The sequence below is a fragment of the Centruroides sculpturatus genome, unplaced genomic scaffold (assembly GCF_000671375.1).
Source record: "Centruroides sculpturatus isolate CEXI.00-Female unplaced genomic scaffold, Cexi_2.0 scaffold12, whole genome shotgun sequence".
Lineage (NCBI taxonomy): Eukaryota > Metazoa > Arthropoda > Arachnida > Scorpiones > Buthidae > Centruroides > Centruroides sculpturatus.
This window is the reverse complement of record NW_019384438.1, coordinates 495,591-517,003: the sequence shown is the minus strand read 5'-3', so window position 1 is coordinate 517,003 and position 21,413 is coordinate 495,591. Positions and strand designations below refer to the sequence as shown.

The window sequence follows — 21,413 nt, the reverse complement described above, 5'->3', positions numbered from 1 at the left end:
AGAAACGAAGTTCTTTGTCGAATATTCAAAGAAATTCAAAATATAATTAAATTTTATTAATTATATTGTTATTAGAATAGTCCTGTATAAGATACTCGTAATTGAATTAAAATATCAAGTTATCGTATAAATTAGGATATAAAATTAACTTTTCTATAATAAAACCTTAATTTTCTCTTTGTAATTGACTTCTCATAACAACAATTTAATAAAATAATCGATAATATATTATAATTTATTTAGAATAAACATAAAATAATTAATTATTCTAAATAATTGTTTAAAATACAGAGCGAAAGGACATCAGTAGAGCACTTTGACCGAATCTGAACACAAAAGCCCAAAATTTAATCTTTTATCTTAAAAAATGGTATAAAAATGGTTTAAAAACATTCTTTTTTATTTGCTTAATTCATTATATTCATATACTTTTATGGTTTTTAAAGAGGATGAGCTCTTTTGTGTTACTTTCTGGGCCTCACCTCATGTCACTCAGGCTCACAAGAGAACAATATTAAGCAATCATTTTCATTCAGTTGTTTGAATTTTGTACATTAGTAATTATCAAACAATTAGACTCCATTTACAATCTTTTTTAAATCGATTTTATCTAATGAAAACAATAAATTTTTTTTGTTTCTTCGCCAAATCTGAAATGTACCTGTACCTGTAAGAACGTCCACCTGTAAAAAGCGGCCGTTTTTTCAGGAACATTTCTTTTTTGAAATCCATACAAAATAAATTCCCAAACAGCGGACACTTTTTATGTTCTCGTCAGTTACCGTTGTTCAGAGGTTTGTGATATTCTACTTTAGTTTCAATTTTAGTCCTTTATTTACAGTTAAGTATTTATTATATGAATTAATCTCTAATTGTTAATTTATTGTAAGATTAAAATATATTATTCTGACAAAATACGTTAAAAATAAATTTATTTATGCGTGTAAGATAGATAGAGAATGAAAATATTCTGATAGTTTTCTGAAAAATCTGAGTCTTTTATTGAGAATTTTAAGTAAAAATCTACATTTATTTACAATTCACATTATAAACAGGGCCAGTTAAACAATTCTGAGGCCTCCTGACAATTTCCTTACAGGTATTACGCGGATGCAGATACAGAATAAAAGTATTGTGATCACTCTACAAATCTTTGGAAAGAAAGGTTATAGATAACTTTAACAATACAAAATATATGATTTAATTTAAAAATTTCAATTGTAAAATAATAACAGAGCACATATTAGGTGTCATTGAAGCCTAATTTAATTAAACTAATGCAACATACATTCAAACAACGAAACTTCAGGATCGGATTTGCACGCTAAACAAGCTGCAACTTAGGGCCCGCGTTATGAGTCTATAGATTAGGGCCTCACATTTTTAAACGTATCATTATGTGATAAAGGGAAAGGGCCTGTTGTATGTTATAATTTAGGATCACAACAAGTCTAAGTCCAGCATTGGTTGTGTTAATAAAGGAATATGAGAATCATTTGAAGATTCTACCATAGAATCCTGAAAGGGTCTTGTATTTCTTCAATAAACCAACTTAGCTTCATCTTAATTATAGAAACGAAGTTCTTTGTCGAATATTCAAAGAAATTCAAAATATAATTAAATTTTATTAATTATATTGTTATTAGAATAGTCCTGTATAAGATACTCGTAATTGAATTAAAATATCAAGTTATCGTATAAATTAGGATATAAAATTAACTTTTCTATAATAAAACCTTAATTTTCTCTTTGTAATTGACTTCTCATAACAACAATTTAATAAAATAATCGATAATATATTATAATTTATTTAGAATAAACATAAAATAATTAATTATTCTAAATAATTGTTTAAAATACAGAGCGAAAGGACATCAGTAGAGCACTTTGACCGAATCTGAACACAAAAGCCCAAAATTTAATCTTTTATCTTAAAAAATGGTATAAAAATGGTTTAAAAACATTCTTTTTTATTTGCTTAATTCATTATATTCATATACTTTTATGGTTTTTAAAGAGGATGAGCTCTTTTGTGTTACTTTCTGGGCCTCACCTCATGTCACTCAGGCTCACAAGAGAACAATATTAAGCAATCATTTTCATTCAGTTGTTTGAATTTTGTACATTAGTAATTATCAAACAATTAGACTCCATTTACAATCTTTTTTAAATCGATTTTATCTAATGAAAACAATAAATTTTTTTTGTTTCTTCGCCAAATCTGAAATGTACCTGTACCTGTAAGAACGTCCACCTGTAAAAAGCGGCCGTTTTTTCAGGAACATTTCTTTTTTGAAATCCATACAAAATAAATTCCCAAACAGCGGACACTTTTTATGTTCTCGTCAGTTACCGTTGTTCAGAGGTTTGTGATATTCTACTTTAGTTTCAATTTTAGTCCTTTATTTACAGTTAAGTATTTATTATATGAATTAATCTCTAATTGTTAATTTATTGTAAGATTAAAATATATTATTCTGACAAAATACGTTAAAAATAAATTTATTTATGCGTGTAAGATAGATAGAGAATGAAAATATTCTGATAGTTTTCTGAAAAATCTGAGTCTTTTATTGAGAATTTTAAGTAAAAATCTACATTTATTTACAATTCACATTATAAACAGGGCCAGTTAAACAATTCTGAGGCCTCCTGACAATTTCCTTACAGGTATTACGCGGATGCAGATACAGAATAAAANATATAAATTAATCTTACTTCTTTCTAAATTAATTTTGTATCTAAATTTTATTTATTTAAATACATGTAAGCCCTCATAAATTATATTCTCGACTTCTTTATTGCATGTTTTATATAAATATATGCTTTTGGGTACATTTTTTAAATCAGATTCTAAATGCAGTAAATAAATTAAGAAGTTTACATTTCCACAATGGCTAAATGACTAACCATTCTTAATGGTTACTCATTTAGCCATTGTGAAAATAGTCATTTAGTCTTGGTTAAGTTATAACTAGAGCTAGGACATCTAGACACTAAAATCACATAACTCATAACTTCATTAAAATCATATAAACATCACTAAAATCATATAACTTATATGATTTTAGTGCCTAATGTCCTAGTTATAACCTAAGCTATAACCTTTCACGTATATAAAGGCAAACACATGATTTTCTATGCCTTGTTTGACAAAAGTATTATGTTTTAGTTAAAATTTATCACGAATTACAAAAATAACAACAAAATGTTGTACCAGCTTTAACTTTAGGCCAATTCAGATAACTTCAGAAACCAATTCAAGCTACATTTTGATGGGTGATTTCTAACAAGTTTACATTAGGCTTACTCTACATTAAATTCCTACGTATACGTTAAGACTTAGTAGCATTCATACATTAATTAATTAATACTTTAAAGAGGAAAAAGATCCAAAATACTTTGCAGTTAAGTATATTCCCCGCGTGACGAAAAATTAAATATTTGGAATTTTCTACTTTATCTTGGCGAGGAACACTTTGTCGGTGGTCCTTACTGACAATTATCGAATGTCAGATGATAAGTGATATACTTACACGTATTTCCCTCTAATCCCTGGACACGGTTTCTAACAAGACCAATGTACAGACGTTCGGTATGCGTCTGTTTGTCGTCTCAACCGGATATTCAGTTTTGTGATTTTTAACTGGCTTAACTTATGATGCACTTCAGCTTTAAATCATAAACAACGTAATCTTAAGCTTAAGTTGGCTTTATATAATTATGTTGCTAAATGTCAATTATAATCGTTACTCAAACAGAGGAAAGAATTATTACACTTACAGGACGTTACGGGCGAGTGGAAAAACAAGAAGAAATGACAATAAATAATAACACTAGATATTTTACAATCTGTACATCTGTAAATGAATGTTTTGTATTTATTTTAATGAAGGAATATTTTTAAATTTAATTGAACTTATACAGATTTAAGCGGTAAACAATGTTAATAAATTTATTTTAAAAAAATAATAATCACGAACGTAATGAAGTTACGTAAACAGTAAATGAAGTCGCGGTGACTTTAATCGCTTTTGGATTTTTTTTAGTTGAGTAACAGAAACTTCCGACAGTCCCTTTTTAAGTACAACCGCCCAACACGAACAAACTAACACAGTCCAGAAGACTTAAAAATGAATGAAACTGCCATTCTGGGGGTGTCATTGCCTCCTTAATTATCCTGCCTGTTATCTCTGTCGGCCGGCTTTATAGGGGACTGACCCTGGTCCCGAGACAATTTTGGTTGTACCCCTGACAACCTCCATCCCTGACATCTGAACCCAGGGGTAGCCCGACACCCTGGCGACGTCCACCACATGCTACTCTTTCCCCCATCCCACTCCACGATATAGCAAAGACTCTCTCTACTCATTTGTTAATGAATTGTCACACACATCTTCCCCCCAAATCTAGATTCGTAGAAATCACGTGGCTTGATAGGGTTTTAATGGTTTAGATTTTAAATAGGGGCGAGGCCGTTCCGAGAAATTTATAAACCTCAAGAGATTATCAGAGTATTAATTATCGGTGTATCCGATAGATAGTTGTCGTAAATAGCTTGAATTTTTTTTTTTTAATCCTCGCTCTACCCCTGTATATTAGTAAAATTCAGCTCGGTTGCCATGATTGGGTTTTGTGGGAAGGAGATCTCGAAACGGACATCTGTGTTTAAAACGATATAAAAGTTAACATTAGCCGAAAAGGGCATTTGAAATTGTACCCTTGGGCATACGACACGAGTCGCTACACTAAGCTACTTCAGCTCACTCGAAGTGTACCACAACATCTGGGAACGCGTATGATTGGTTCAGAACAGCAAGGGTGCATCCTACAGCTCGAACGTATAACGAGTCAACGAGGCACAATAATCATTTTGACAACATGGACTATGACGTGATGAGTGTATCTACAAGAGAATTATGCAGAGGTATCATTTACGAAGATAGGACTAACAATTATAACAATTGTAGCCAAAATAATAAAGGTTTCATGGTTAGTCGTTTACTTAATTTAGAAGATATATCGGCCAATAATAACTGCGAATATAAAATATCAAATTCTGAAGGACACAGTCCACAGGGACAGAGTTCTGATGGACAACGCAGCGAAGGTAAGTTTTCATAATTATTATTTAATATATATTAAATTTGTTAAACGTATCCTATTCTATTCTTTTTCTTTTTGAAATCTACATCTGTTGAAACACAAGTAGGGATCGAGTTAGTGTTGTCGGTTGGGGAAAAGTACAAGCTGAGTGAGACGATCTGAAAATACTATAAATCACCTCCTTCAACATCCACAACACAGGATAGAGTAAATAATGTTAAAACAAGTGGAACAGTTCTATTTTTCGTTTATTTTTTTCTATTTTTATTCCCTCAACAATATGTTTATCATACATTTACTAAGTTTACTTTTCTACCATAACAAATCCGAACATGAATTTTCATGTCTTAATGGTAAATGTACAAAGCTTTAAGTACTGAACTCTACTTTTGAGGGCTAACTACTGGTAATTTTCTTATTTTATACACAAAGGGCCATAATCCTACACTCTAAAGCCTGTATGTGAAACGAATTTCAATATTTTAATTATACTTTACACAAATACCAAGACCTTTAGAATATAAGCTGATAGACCACTTTTTATTTTTATTATTTCAATCGTCAAAAATAAATTGAAGAATGAAGAATAAGTAAATTGTGATTCCGAATTAAATAATTACAAAATTAAGATTGCAATCTTTCATTTTTATGTGACAGACCCAATCTTTAGATTAATGCCCGTGTCTAGAAGTGGTGTTTGATTTGGGACATACTATACACACATACGTGATTTTTAAAATGTAAAATACAAGGTAGAATTGTTTAAATTTATATTTTCATCTAGATTTAATTGAGTTTCATTCTTACAATGATTACCATGCCGTTTTCAACTTTGAACTCTGTACCGTTCCTTTTATGAGGTCACATAGAGGTCTATAATAGATTAATAGATTATAAAAAATTGTTAAAGTTGTAAACCAATTTATTTTCTTTGAAGGGTGTTTGTAATCTTAGATTTTCTTCCATTTCTACCTACAGAATGATACGAATATTATTGCAGCTGATAAATTCGAGTGAGATTTTTATATTTGTATCCAATAATACACCAATAATTTTGATATTTTAGACTTTTTCTCATATTTAATTAATATAGAAAATGATATTAATCATAAAATTCAGCTGATTTCTTTATGAATCAAGGAGCAAAGTCTTAGTTTTAAGATCAATTAATTTCTTGGAAAGTGTATTTAAATATCAAAATTCTAAATTGTGATCACTTAATTGAAAAGTTTATCCATAAAAATATAAAAATTTTTAAAGCAAAATCAAGATTTTTGACTCATTATTAATCGTCAAAAATGCCAAATTTTGAAGTTTTAAGGCATAAAAATTGAAAAATAAATAAAATAAATAAATTAACCATCAGTTCGGTTAAGTTTTAAATTACATCTTGTACATTTTCTCATATTAGATAACGTATAATATTGAACATAAATTGCATTTCTTTTTATTTGTGTCCATTGTAATTACGATCCAACCGCTGTCGAGTCGCAATGATTAAGTTTAAATGAAGTTCTCCCAATGGCCAATTATGATTTCTCGGAGGCAGTAACTTGATATTAGTATTTTCGCACCGGAAATTCTCACCTCTATATTTAGGCCTCATACACTTATAGGATCTAATGTAACAGGCGCTAATGTTCGTCGAAATTCCAATAGTTAGGATTTATTTTCGTCCCATTGTCAATCAAAAACGAGAGCGAAAATTCAGAAAAAATCGCATTCTCCTTTATATATATATAAAAAAATATATATATTTTTTAAAGTACCACAAGAGGGATAAGTTTTCTTAATTATACTTTATATAAAATTAAGGATAAATTATTAATATTTCAATGACTCCTTTCATTGTATAGATAAGAATTTCTTATCATTTTGAACCGAAGTTAAGTCTATTTCGTTGGTGATGAGAACCATCTGGGCCTATGCCACGTGTTGTCGTCACGGCTTTTTAACTTTTCCTAACAACCAGAATCTAAAAATTCTTGGATTTTGTAAAATATTCCAAATATAATAACTTTTATAATTTCAATTAGATTTAATTCCTAAGCGTATTAATATAAATTAATGGATAAAACTACTTGTTAAATAGTTTATTAATTGTGTTGTAAGCATCACTTTATGTGATTTATGACACTTTCAACAAAGATACGATACAGTCGATTGCTTTTACATTCTCTGAGCGCAATCGACTGTATCCTACTGTTATTGAAGTTCTAAAGATAACTGAGGTTGATGTTTGGCAACAAGAATTATCTCTACAAAACAGTTTATTTTAGAAAATTTTATGTATTTATTTATTTGTTTAACTCTTTCGATACTCTAAGTAAATTATATATTATTATATTTGTCAATTCAAATTAATAATCAGATTTTATATTATTAATCAATAACCTTATTTATTTTTGTAGTATATTTAAACTTTTTAGCAATTTAAATATATATATTCTTCTAAGAATAAAACAAAATGGAACTTGTCAAACGAAGTGACGACCGCCCGGTGATTTGACAACAAAAGACCCATTAAAAATGCATTCATTTTAAGTGTAGACTGAAGAATCGGTTGCCCCGGTAAACAATTACAACTGTAGAATCGTTAAGAATTGTTTAAACAATAAAATCTAAAACGAGATTCTGTTATATATACTCTATAGATAATCTGTGTTCTTTTCTGCATCCTATTTGTTATAGACTGCATTCTATATTCTATATTCAGTGGCATGTTATGCCCAGGTGAATTTGAATTAGGGGGCTCCATGTACAGTACAGTGTTGACTTTAAATATTTTTCTTCGGGGGAATGTTGTGGGGAAATATTTTCTTATAAAAGATTGATTTGGCAGCCCTATTGGCGAGAGCTCAGGAAAAAGAGCAATTGCCTGGGGAAGGTCCAGTTGGCGGGCCCCCCCCAGACAATTGCTCTTTTTGCCCATAGGATAACACGCCACTGATATTATTTTCTCTATTCTATATATTCTATATTCTGTATTCTAATATATACTCTATATTCGTAAATCCTACACGCCATATTCTATAGATTATTCTAAGTTAATATATTCATTCATTTATTCTAGTTTTAGGGGAATTATTGCTAAATTTTTAAAATACTTGTAATGTAAAGTATCGAAATAAATAGAAAACGGGTACAATAAGGTTAATTTTATATAATCTTATATTAGTTATTAACAGCTCGTAAATTTGTAGGTAATTTCATCTAATAAAATTAATTACGAAAACGACAACACTAGTTTAGCTAATTTAGTTCAAGACATCATCAAATGTGTTTAATTATCATTAAGTACTACGTAGGAATTACCGTTAAATAATGAACATCATTAACTATACAATTAGATTTATTCATTTAATAATTATCTGATTAGCTTAGCAATGATTAAGTTAATAATATTGTTACTGTTAAATAATGGCATTAAACTCAATTAAGATAATTAAATAATCAATATATTATTTTCAGGCCCTAATCATTTTAAACAAGCATTTAAGTCTAGTAGATTACAAGTATTTATTCTATTTGTACAGTACAGATATAACTTAAAAAGGATATACAAATAAAACAGAGTTGATAAAATGTATTATTTGTACAGATATAATCTAAAAGATAATATCTGTACAAACAAAGTTCAAATAATAGGCCAAATGCAGTATTTGTACTTTAGTCTAATTTTATAGACTAATGATCACAGACATATATTCCCTTTGTAAAGGATATTGCAAAATACTGTACAATACATATAAAAAATGCAATTATTTTATAAAATTACTTATAAAAATATAAATTATATAATATATTTTTTGATAAATATAAATTCTTATATTGATATTTAGTCTTATTATTTCGTTTGATCTGTCTGCTGGTTAAACGCTCTGGAAGATAAATAATTAAAAATTTGAAAGAAATTTTTCTATTATTTTATTAAGAGATAAATATAAACGAATTTAAGTTAAGAAAATTTGTATTTCAGATCGTTATTTTAAAGCAAGAAAGATAAAAATGTTAATCGCAAATGTACAGTACAGAGTTGAACTAGACTTGTTGTGACCTTAAGTTGTAATATAAAACAGACCCTTCTCGTCCACCAAATACTGAAATGTGTGAAAATGTAAGGCCCTAAGCCTGTAGACTCAACACGAGGTCCTAAGGTAGAGGTTATTTAGATTATGTGTAAAACCAACCATGAAAATGTATAGCTCTTAAACCTTTAGGTTCATGTCCAAGACAAAATTCCTCTATAATAATCAAATTGTTTGTAAGTTTATCAAAAATGATAAATTTTTAAATTAATTAATTCACAAAAATTTCTTTTTCCATTTGTAAACAATTTAAGAATTTATTAAGTTATCAAAAGAAAGAGATAAAGGATTAGTAGGCCCAAGGCCGGATTTACACATAGTTTTTGTGTAAATTCAGTACAGCTTAGGGCTTCATTCTTATTATTTATAGCTTGATGTTTTTTTAAATTAAACTTTTCTTAAGAAGGTTCTTTAAACTTTTCACTGTTTTAGTGAATGATGAAGGGTCTCATATGTTACAGTTAGTGATCCATATTTTCCCCAAAGTATACCTTTAAACGGCCAACGAAATATTTAATATAATGAATTTATCTTAAAGAAAAAAAATTTAAACCTTAAAATAACATTTGATATTAATCTTTATAGATTTATTAAGATTTTGGAAATATAATCGACAAATCCGAAAAAATATACTTTGAAATTGATGATTCTCTGGTTTATAATTTAAATCCTAGCTTAAAAATCATAGATTATTTACTATAGGATTTATTAAGTGATAATTAGATTCAATAAGCTAAAAGATAACATAATTTACAAATTAAATTATGTATAAAGTAAATGAATAATCCAATTCATTAGCTTGTACAAGTGTTTAATTACTATTTAACCACCATATTTACAACAATTTGCATGCTTTTTAAAAATATTTTTAGTGGAGTTTATTCTTTGAATTATGTAAAACCACTCTGTAAACACCACTTCATAAGCTTATGTTTCTAAATTTAGATTATTTACATATTTATCCACGATATCAATATTATCTGTAAGGAAACTGTGGACTTTGTTTATCCATGTCTAAGCACAATATGGTCTCGATTATACGCATGAATAAGACGGCGCCAATTCTTTCTTCGCTACAAATTGAGCTCTAATTTTGATACAAAATATAAAAATTCGAACGAAAACAATATTAATAAGTAGATTTTTTTTTAACTTTTATAAAGATTTTTAACTTGAAATTCTATTTTTAAGACATATCAAGGCTTATAAATAGGCGCTTACATAAGGGATTAAAGGTTTATCTCAGAAATTTTAAAGTTTATTATTAATATACTGTAATATTGGAGTATGTAATTGTGTAAATATATTGTTATAATGTTTCTAATTAGGCCTAAATTAAATTTCTTGGTGAATTTTTAAAGTATTTTCAAATGATTCGCTCCAGTGTATTTCTTGTGTATTAAGAGGGGAAAAACCTATATATTTTGTTGAATTTTATTAATTTTAAAGCTATTTTGCTTTTTATTAAAATATACTGGGGAGGCCTCAAACAGACAAATGACTTGGGCCTCTCTCTACATCCTAAAAATCCTGCTTCTACTTAACTGCTAAGAACAGTGGGGAAATTTCATACATATTAATTAAATTTAAATGATTTAAAACTGTTATATATACAATCTTAAGAACCATATCCAAAGATTCTTCATACTCTTTAAGAAATATATGATGTAAATTCTGCATCAGAATAATCAGAAAGTGCTTAAGTATAGGCGAATGAAATATAAGCCTACAATATATACAGTAACTTCATACTTTTATTATTATTTAAAAAGTAGCCTATTTAAGTAAACCTATATAGAAAGACCCGCAAAAATTTGAGGCCTCCTAAATCTAGAGTTGTCTATTATGACATGAAAGTGATGAAGACGTTCATTTGTAATTCGCTAGGGCCTATCATGCCTCTTTCAGATCTGAGTGTAAGCCTACAAATTTAATAATTTTAATGTTTATAAGCGCTAAAATTATTAAATTATCCGTTTGTGATTATATAATAAAAGAAATTTTTTTATTTTTTTAAACTAAATTTCAAATCGAAATTACTTAATTACCTTTATTTTAGCCTATATGAATATCAGCTTATAAGCTGATAATCATATAAAACATAGGTTACAAAAAGCTTAATAGTACTCTTAATTATATTTAAAGATGCAATTAATAAAAAAGTTAACATTTTTTACATAAATAAATACATTTAAATAATTAAATCATGGGTTTACTTTGTAAAATTATTAAATTTGTAGGCTTACACTCAGATCTGAAAGAGGCATGATAGGCCCTAGCGAATTACAAATGAACGTCTTCATCACTTTCATGTCATAATAGACAACTCTAGATTTAGGAGGCCTCAAAATTTTGGTCTTTCTATCTAAATTTACTTACAAAGGCTACTTTTGTTAACAATAATAAAAGTATGAAGCTACTGTATATACAATAAGAGCCCTTACTGTGCTGTACCGGTACATACAAAGTATAAGTTAAGGACTCTTACATCTTATATATTTATTATACATAAATTTTCTTTAAAGAGTTTATTCATTTAACATTATTAAATAATATTTTTCAATTTATATTCGAGCAATTAAAATATTTATACAAACTTTCTACGTTTATTTATATACAGTATCCGTCAATGTCAAAGATTGCCTGATATCGACACGAAGCATGGCGATTTTCCGTAAACATTTCAAGAATAATCGATTTATCGGGTTACAACTCTTCCTTTAAACTTAATTTGTCAATAGCCTGACAACTCTAGAAAGCCAAATTGATGGTTAGAAGGAAGTCGATCATCAATAACTTTCAATACACTCCGTTCTTCATCTTCTTCGTCTACTGAAATTTTCCCAAACCCATTTAAGTAGGATGAAGATAGGATTATCTTAAGATTTTTAACTTTTTCTTTGACCCATACGATACCCGACTTTGTGTAAGTCACACAAGGCGGCTTAATTGAAATAATATCGCATTTGTAAGTGCACGAGAGACATTTTAACCGCTCTATAAACTTTGACCTTAGCGAACCAAGGTTGCAGTTCTGGCCAGTTAATAGAAAATGGATGCCGTTTTTAATAAGGAATATTCTTCTTTTTTAATGATTTTTATACTTCAATTCTTCTTTATTCCATTATTAATTGTAATTACAGAAAATAATAACGAAATTAAGGGCACATATTCTTAGTTTGATCGAATTTTTCGGGTTTTTCAATTTGCCAAATATCTGACTGATAGGCCTCAATTTTTAAGTCTAACAATTGTGAAATATCTTTATAATAGTTAAAAATCCTTTATTTATGTAATTTAATAGTTATTGTTTCAAAATTAGGGACAAAAATACACGAAAAACGTCATGAAACGTAATAAATATGCCTTAAAACTAGCGAAGCGAATATGATAAAAATGTCTTCATAAACGTAGCTTTTATAGTTATATTTTTCATAAAACAGTTTCATATCTATAAAATAATTAAACTTATTTATTAAAAAACAAAATTTTTGTACATAGGCCTCTACGTTTAGTTGAAAATTTCTTACAACAATCGTGGCTTCTCTCCAGTCACGAAACATTAACATCAAACGTCAGCAACAATCTTAATAACTCAGTCGTTCAAGTAACAACATCNTGAAATCTTAAATTTTTTTTTTTTTTTTTTTTTTTTTTTTTAAATATCACCTATTTATAATTTATTATCAGAAAGTATGATCACTCTACAAATCTTTGGAAAGAAAGGTTATAGATAACTTTAACAATACAAAATATATGATTTAATTTAAAAATTTCAATTGTAAAATAATAACAGAGCACATATTAGGTGTCATTGAAGCCTAATTTAATTAAACTAATGCAACATACATTCAAACAACGAAACTTCAGGATCGGATTTGCACGCTAAACAAGCTGCAACTTAGGGCCCGCGTTATGAGTCTATAGATTAGGGCCTCACATTTTTAAACGTATCATTATGTGATAAAGGGAAAGGGCCTGTTGTATGTTATAATTTAGGATCACAACAAGTCTAAGTCCAGCATTGGTTGTGTTAATAAAGGAATATGAGAATCATTTGAAGATTCTACCATAGAATCCTGAAAGGGTCTTGTATTTCTTCAATAAACCAACTTAGCTTCATCTTAATTATAGAAACGAAGTTCTTTGTCGAATATTCAAAGAAATTCAAAATATAATTAAATTTTATTAATTATATTGTTATTAGAATAGTCCTGTATAAGATACTCGTAATTGAATTAAAATATCAAGTTATCGTATAAATTAGGATATAAAATTAACTTTTCTATAATAAAACCTTAATTTTCTCTTTGTAATTGACTTCTCATAACAACAATTTAATAAAATAATCGATAATATATTATAATTTATTTAGAATAAACATAAAATAATTAATTATTCTAAATAATTGTTTAAAATACAGAGCGAAAGGACATCAGTAGAGCACTTTGACCGAATCTGAACACAAAAGCCCAAAATTTAATCTTTTATCTTAAAAAATGGTATAAAAATGGTTTAAAAACATTCTTTTTTATTTGCTTAATTCATTATATTCATATACTTTTATGGTTTTTAAAGAGGATGAGCTCTTTTGTGTTACTTTCTGGGCCTCACCTCATGTCACTCAGGCTCACAAGAGAACAATATTAAGCAATCATTTTCATTCAGTTGTTTGAATTTTGTACATTAGTAATTATCAAACAATTAGACTCCATTTACAATCTTTTTTAAATCGATTTTATCTAATGAAAACAATAAATTTTTTTTGTTTCTTCGCCAAATCTGAAATGTACCTGTACCTGTAAGAACGTCCACCTGTAAAAAGCGGCCGTTTTTTCAGGAACATTTCTTTTTTGAAATCCATACAAAATAAATTCCCAAACAGCGGACACTTTTTATGTTCTCGTCAGTTACCGTTGTTCAGAGGTTTGTGATATTCTACTTTAGTTTCAATTTTAGTCCTTTATTTACAGTTAAGTATTTATTATATGAATTAATCTCTAATTGTTAATTTATTGTAAGATTAAAATATATTATTCTGACAAAATACGTTAAAAATAAATTTATTTATGCGTGTAAGATAGATAGAGAATGAAAATATTCTGATAGTTTTCTGAAAAATCTGAGTCTTTTATTGAGAATTTTAAGTAAAAATCTACATTTATTTACAATTCACATTATAAACAGGGCCAGTTAAACAATTCTGAGGCCTCCTGACAATTTCCTTACAGGTATTACGCGGATGCAGATACAGAATAAAAATATTGGTATAATGAGCAATTAGATGAGGTTCAAAGAATTTTAGCGAAGACTCCGGCTAAGGCCGGGTTATGCCCGTGTTTATGAGGCCCTGTAATCTATAATCTACATTACACACCTTTACATACAGTATACGTTATAGATCTAAGTGTACTGTACTGTACTTGCTATATATTATCTTGAGAGCTAAAATGCTTCAAGATGGTAACTCAGTTCGCTTACTAAAACCCATTTATAATGTTGAAAATCAGAGAAAACACATACCAAATTGAATATTTATGTAGAAATATGTTCAGATTAACAATTATTGAATATAGTTTCGAGGTTCCTGTATTAACAAATTCATTTTTTGCAAGTTTGACTCTTGTCCAATTCAGAGGTTAATGTTTAAGTAATGCAATTTGTTTGTAGATCAGAGAGGACAATTCCGAATATAAATATAACTCGAGAGTAAAACTAATAAACAGTTGAACGTATTTTTACAATTTTAAACTTAGAACGGGAATTTTAGTAAATAAAATAATATTTTGGGAAGTCAATGAGCTTGTTTCGCATCGTCTCTTCCTACATAAGTAGTTAAACTTCCAAACTTAGAAACCAACGCGAAATTTTTAATGCTAAAAGTTCCTCTTAGTCATTAAAGAATAGTCCAAAAGTCAGTTAACCCGAGATATATTCCTAAGACCGGTTATAACAGGCTTGTTCTGATCTCACTCCAATCTGAATCGTGGACGACCGATTAACTGATTTTCGGGGTATCCTGTATTGATTAAAACATATAACGAATTAATAGAGTTTAAACGGTGTCAAAATGGGTCATTGGACGTTTAAACTCCATTAATCGCCATAGATTTTATAGTTTTCATATAAAGATGGCGAATTTTGCGCGAAAACTTTTGTTGGATTCCATTATATACGCTAATCTCGAACTTTAAAAAAGTTGTAAACAATTTAGCTTTGAAACGATCTATATCTTATAAAATATTGTATAAATAATTTTAATGTCTTGTAATGTAGGCCCAACAGTGGCCAAAAAACCACTGGTAGTTGGTCGTAGGTTCGCGCCTCACCAACGGGCTGGCCATGTGGACTTTCCCGGGTCCTATTCACTACTGTAACACTTAAATAGAGGCCAGTTTCCCATAGAAAGACCTCCGTGGAGGCATTCGGCCACGTGTCGCGTTTCGTATACAAACAAACAAACTTATAATTTAGTTTAAAAGTGAAAAGTAGCGACACGCAATGGGGGTATATTCTCTTAAAGCTCAGATATATAGACTCAATAAGGCAATTTACGCCGGTCCCTGACACAGAGAGGCCTCCAAATTGTTTTATATTAAAAAGATGATATAAATTAAAGTTTGTTCGATAAGTTATGAATAATTTCTTTTTATTCATTTCATTCGTACATTTTTATGGCTTTCCGAGAGGAAGGCCCACCATTCCCGAGTGGATAAAACTATTGGACACTGGTAGTTTGTCGCGGGTTCGCACCCCGCTAACAGGCTAGGCACGTGAAATTATCGGATTTTCTTCGCGTGTCTAACGCCTAAATAGGGACCAATTTCTCGCAGACAACGCCTCTCGTTGCTAAATTGCCCAAGTATTACGCTGCCGTATCTCATAAACCGAAGAGGCCTCACATTGAGTGATCCGGACCCCATTTCACATATCTCAGGCCTGATTTACAGATATTTATAATTATTTTCAATTCAGTTCTTCACGATAATTTTTTAAAATTAACTTTATTAGAATAGAGACCTATTTTATTAAGTAAATCTAAAGAATGCTTTATAAAATCAAATTAATTTTATCAATTCATTTTTAACAATTAATTAAAAGCACTGGATGTACTGTACTTTCAAACTATACATAGGTATTGCAAGATAACTTAATTAAATGAAAATTTAATAAGAAAAGAAAGTATAAAATTCATAAAATGTTAAATTTTTTATTCAAGGCCTTATATTATACATTTAAACGTAAATATAGGGCACGCTTACGTAACAATTAGACTAAAAGTTAATTGAATTAAGCGTGTCGAAGGCCCGATTTTATTTGCCTCGTTAACACAAGTACTAAAGTTGGCAATAATTCGAAGACAGTATCATTACAGAGCTACACATTTGCTCTTCATTCTTAACATTTTCATTCATTTTAATACATAATAGGGGTTTTTTAAGAGGCCCTGGCCCAATTCTTGTAGAGGCATTATACTGATACAGAACAAAAGCATTAGTACAGAGCAGCGAAAACAGGCAGCTAAGAAGACGAGGCACTGCCATGGCTGAGCATGCCTACGCGTTAATGAGGCCTTTATATATAGACTATATTAATAATGAAAACCCATTAAAGTTTTTAAAATCATATTCAGGCCTAATCTTTATTCCTTTATTATGAATCCATGAGAATTTTTCTAAATAGGATCTCTAGAGATCAAGTGCCACTTAACATTTTGAGGCCCAGCGTACTAACAAAAAAATTATTTTCTTTAAAATAATAATATTTGACAAAACACATAACGGGTGTTTTCTTCTTAAAAAACAAGAAATATAATGCAGTGATTAATTTGTAGCAAATGTTGAGGCCTAGTAAATGTGAGGCTCGAGCCAAATTTCCTCCCTGTGATAGGGCCTATTTCTGAGAACATAATTAAAGCTGAATATTCCGAACGATTCTTGTAAATGCAGCTCGAAATAACTCGTGATAACTGCAAACGACTTTAAAAAGAAATGCGAAATCTCGTAGCCTATGCAGAAAACTGATAGGCTACTAAGGGACTAGAAATTCCAATTTATTTATTTGTTTTCTAATTTAATAAACATATTCATACATGCTAATTGTTTCATCATTAAATACACATTTTTAAATACAGAGGAAGCTTCAACAGTAATCAATTTAACGCTTTGTTATGCGGAATAGCTGCATTTAATAAGGAAAATTTGGCTAAATAAACCGATTTTCGCTAATAAAACTAGTTTAATCTGACTTCTTTTTCTAGAAAATCGATGAAAATTTGCGTAAAATTGTTATTCGCACCATTTTTTTTCAGTTGTTAATAGCAATTACTTCAAAATAACCGGCGCTAACATACGAAACGATGTTTCCTCGTCAAACTTTTGGCCCATTTCGTTGTAAACTATCGAAATAACTTCATTATCATAATCTAAAATATTTTTCTATTAATTTTAATTAGTAACTCGTTTAAAAATCTAATTAAATCTGCCTTAATATAGGACAAATTCCTGCGAGATTGACCGATAGTAAGCTAAGTTTTTCGTAGAACACTAACATATATCTACCTGACTCACAATTAATTAAGATGTCAGAGATAGCGAACATATGTAACGCTTTGAAACACCTCTCAGAATAAACTTCACGTCAATTGTCGGTTCGTTCTTTTCTTTAACGTAACGTCTTTCGCCTTTAATCTAGAACATAGCAGCCATTTTGCTACGACGGAATGACATTTCGACTGTTGGATTCCCGGTTCTAAAATTGCTTTGGAGAAAGACATTTTCTTCGCAAATTTCGCACAGTCGTTAAAGCATTAACGACAGATTCGTTATCTACAATCAGAGACCATAGTAGATGGGAAATGACTTTCTGTCGCCCTCCTATTTCAGAGGATAGTACACACACGCGCAGACCGTGACAGATTCAATCAGTCAACAATGTCGGAGATACGTACACCAGGTGGGACAGTTGCCTGAAAAAGAGCCCTTAAATAGTTATAAATGTTGCCAACCATCATCTAGAACTTTACACCTACGATTCTAAAATTATTTTAAAGGTGTTTTTTTGGTTTTTTAATCGTTTCCTCCATCGGTTAATTCGCGACTCCACGATTAGTAAACTATTATCGTACAGTTCCTGTATAATTTACACATTACATCACTATACAGAAATCATTTTAACAGATTAAACTACTTAAAAAATATTCCGATGTTGGCATTTGGCCACATATTCGCGCTAAAATTTGTATACTGTCAAAGTTCTTTTGTTTTTTTTCTGCATCCCTATCCATCATACCCGGAGTAACGTCTTCATATTCTTGTTTTTTCTAGGAAAATCTGTAATGTTTAATAAATTCTTAAATACGTTACGCGCTCTAAATCTCAAATTTATAATTTAGTAACGAGATATTCTTTTTTGAAAGAAAAATATTTTTCTGAATAAATATCTTCTTGCAAGAGATCCGCATCAGTTCTGTAAACAAGTGTGATATTTACCTAGTTATAAAATATATTTTAAGTAATAAAAAGAGCTGTAAAATGAGGCTAAAAGGCAAGATTTCGAAGGACACTTTTAGTAATTGCAATCTAACAAATTAACAGAGTAAATAAATCCGCACCTGCATCAGTTGCACAATTCGTCCATTAGCATCTCGCGACTCTAGTTGAGTTATGCATAACAGGTTCATTATTTTTATGAGTGCTTTAATTTATTTTTGCTTTTTTATAAAGAGAGTCGTATCTTTTTAAAGTTAGGCGCACATTTAATGGATCTATTCATCACTTTGGCATCTGAGCCATTTTGCATTGTTTGCCAGATATATTTTGGCAGGGATTAGAATTGCTTTGTCGTAAACTGTAAATAAGTTTTAATATTCCAAGGACGTTTATCTCTTTTCCAAACAGTTTTGTATCGAGAAGAATCGATTTAAATTGTTGCAATATGCCCGAATTTCCGTTTTAAGTTTATGAATGTTTATTAGTAGGTGTGTAGTAATCAGAACTTAGAGAGCAGCACGTATGCAGGTAATTTTAATCATAAAACAAAGGCTTACGTTAAAAGTTTGTACTATATTAAGAATTAAGCACAAAAGAGTTCGGTATATAGCAAATTAGAAAGCGTGGGGTAACTTTTAAGCTAGGATCAATCAGTATTTCTTGCAAATATTTAGGATTAAAACCATATTCTTTCCAAATTTTTGAATCGGAAAGCGTTTATATTTTTGAAATAAATTACATTTTTTCAATTGTTAGACGAATCTATAGAGGATGAAAATCAAAGAAGGAAGAAACCTAGACGAAACCGCACCACATTTACCGCCAATCAACTGAGTGCATTGGAGAGAGTTTTCGAAAAGACACATTACCCGGACGCATATGTGCGAGAGGAATTAGCTCGTAAAGTGAATCTCACAGAGGGCAGAGTTCAGGTAAGTGGGCGTTAAAACATCGAGTAACTATCATTGGCTAATGATCGTCCCTTGAAGTGTCACTGACTTCGGATGGCCATCTGATGTTGTTTGAAATGAGGCGTGCCTCTTTAACGGAAGAACCAGTCTCCCGTTTCAATAATTAGTTTATTCTCTTCCAACGAAAAACAGCTTCTAACGGATGCATTTTTTCTTTTCTTTTTTTTAAAGGTATGGTTTCAAAATCGAAGAGCAAAATTCAGACGTAATGAACGAAGCATTCTCGCTCAAAGAAATCAAACGTATAGAAATCCTCAGGAGGCTCAGCTAATAGAACAGCCCATAGCTCCGAGACCCACAGCACCCAATAATAATCATTGTTTGAGCCCGTGGAAAGCAGTTCCTTCGTCATACGGTGCTATGTTAGGATCACCCAGTGGTGCACAGGTGGGAAGTTACTCTTCGTGTTCTTCTATACCATCCAGCTGTAACGTCACAGTACCACCTGTTCAAGGACAGTATCAAGTGCGTTATCACCACCAGGATTATGGTTCGGCACAGAATCTTTACATGGGAACACAGTGATTTTATAAATAACTGAGATAAAACTTTTAGAAGAGGCCTAAAGGCCGATGCACACCTGAAACAAAATTAAGACCACAATGACGTCGACAACTTTCATCAATCGTCTGCTTTGACGTCGATAATCGGCAAAGATGATTGGTTAATTCTGTCAACGCTTATTGTCGCCTTAATTTTGTCGCTCGTGTGTATCATCCTTGAAGCTGCAAATGAAGAAGAGTTTACTACGACGACTGTGATCTATCAAAAAGTTTTTTTTTTTAATTTTTAATGTCTCTGATCGATTCCATTTATTAGTACGAATACTAAACGGTGGTAATCGACAACAAATCAAAATGTGTCATGTAACTTATCTTACTTGACGTGCTGTGAATTAGGAATAAAGACTGTTAATTTCTTTCTATTTTTGATTTTACTTTTTTTAATATTGAAAAATAAACCTCTTTAACCGATTTGTTCTATTTAATTAATTTTAGTTGTATAACTTAATGAACATTAATTATTCGATTGTTACGGTAAAACATTTTTTATACATTTAAATTAAGATTAAACTTTATTCAAATACAACGTTCCTGTTAAAAATTACATGTTAATAATTAAGACACTTATATACATTAATATAACCTTATATTATTTCTTTGCAATGAATTTTAAGATGCTATGAATCAATAAAAGATGAAGATAATGATAATTTACAGTTATAAACCTTTAACATATCTAGTAGTATCAAAATACTATATATTGAAAGGTAACTTTAAATATTTACAAATGTCAATTTTGTTACACATACAGGGTTGCTCAGAAATCAGTCAACCAAGATCTATACATACTGTATATGTATTTTAAAGAACTATTAAAACTAGTTAGGAACAACTTAATGTTGTTTGTGATTCAGTCATTGAAAACATTATTAATCTGAAAATAATCTTAAGATATTTCTCGGCTAACTGATTTTTAGGTCACCCTGCATATTAATATAAAATTTATACTAATATTCATAAGTAAAAAATACTTGAAGTTTATGAATATTAGTAAAAGATTTAAATATTTATAAAATTAATGATGTTTCTTCATTGCTTTTTTACTTGCTTCTCTTCTTCTTAGGTTAATTGGATTTCTGGGATCAAATATTTCATATGTATCTTCTGTTTTTATACTGGCATCTTTAGCTAAAACTGGTCCTTTGTCTTCAAAATATAGTTTATGACGTAGCCTTAAACCATAAAATAATTTTA

General features: G+C 29.8%; 2 protein-coding genes across 3 annotated transcripts in view; one reads left to right on the top strand and one right to left on the bottom strand.

Moving 5' to 3' along the window:
- The first annotated feature begins 4,818 nt into the window (after nt 1-4,818).
- LOC111620015 (paired mesoderm homeobox protein 1-like) lies at nt 4,819-20,630 on the top strand. Of its 2 annotated transcripts, XM_023361854.1 has the most exons (4): nt 4,821-4,927; nt 5,015-5,110; nt 19,442-19,617; nt 19,828-20,630. In XM_023361854.1, exons 1-4 carry the CDS (start codon nt 4,882-4,884, stop codon nt 20,179-20,181), a joined length of 672 nt encoding a protein of 223 aa, XP_023217622.1. In that variant the 5' UTR covers nt 4,821-4,881; the 3' UTR covers nt 20,182-20,630. The 2 variants fall into 2 exon arrangements, with proteins under 2 accessions (XP_023217621.1, XP_023217622.1); XM_023361853.1 differs by having other exon boundaries at nt 4,819-5,110.
- A 131-nt stretch (nt 20,631-20,761) lies between these two features.
- The window catches only part of LOC111620049 (peptidyl-prolyl cis-trans isomerase CWC27 homolog), a 31,575-nt gene continuing 30,923 nt past the window's right edge, over nt 20,762-21,413 (bottom strand). The window contains exon 21 of the mRNA XM_023361892.1: nt 20,762-21,391. Coding sequence (XP_023217660.1) covers nt 21,235-21,391 — 157 coding nt within the window. The 3' untranslated portion in view covers nt 20,762-21,234. The remainder of the gene's footprint in view (nt 21,392-21,413) is intronic.

Bases quoted from the DNA above. Each gene is read 5' to 3' on its own strand.
- LOC111620015 (XM_023361853.1), top strand. From the start codon at position 4,882: ATGGACTATGACGTGATGAGTGTATCTACAAGAGAATTATGCAGAGGT. The intron at 5,111-19,441 runs GTAAGTTTTCAT...TTCAATTGTTAG, and splicing joins TGATGGACAACGCAGCGAAG to ACGAATCTATAGAGGATGAA. The intron at 19,618-19,827 runs GTAAGTGGGCGT...TTTTTTTTAAAG, and splicing joins TCACAGAGGGCAGAGTTCAG to GTATGGTTTCAAAATCGAAG.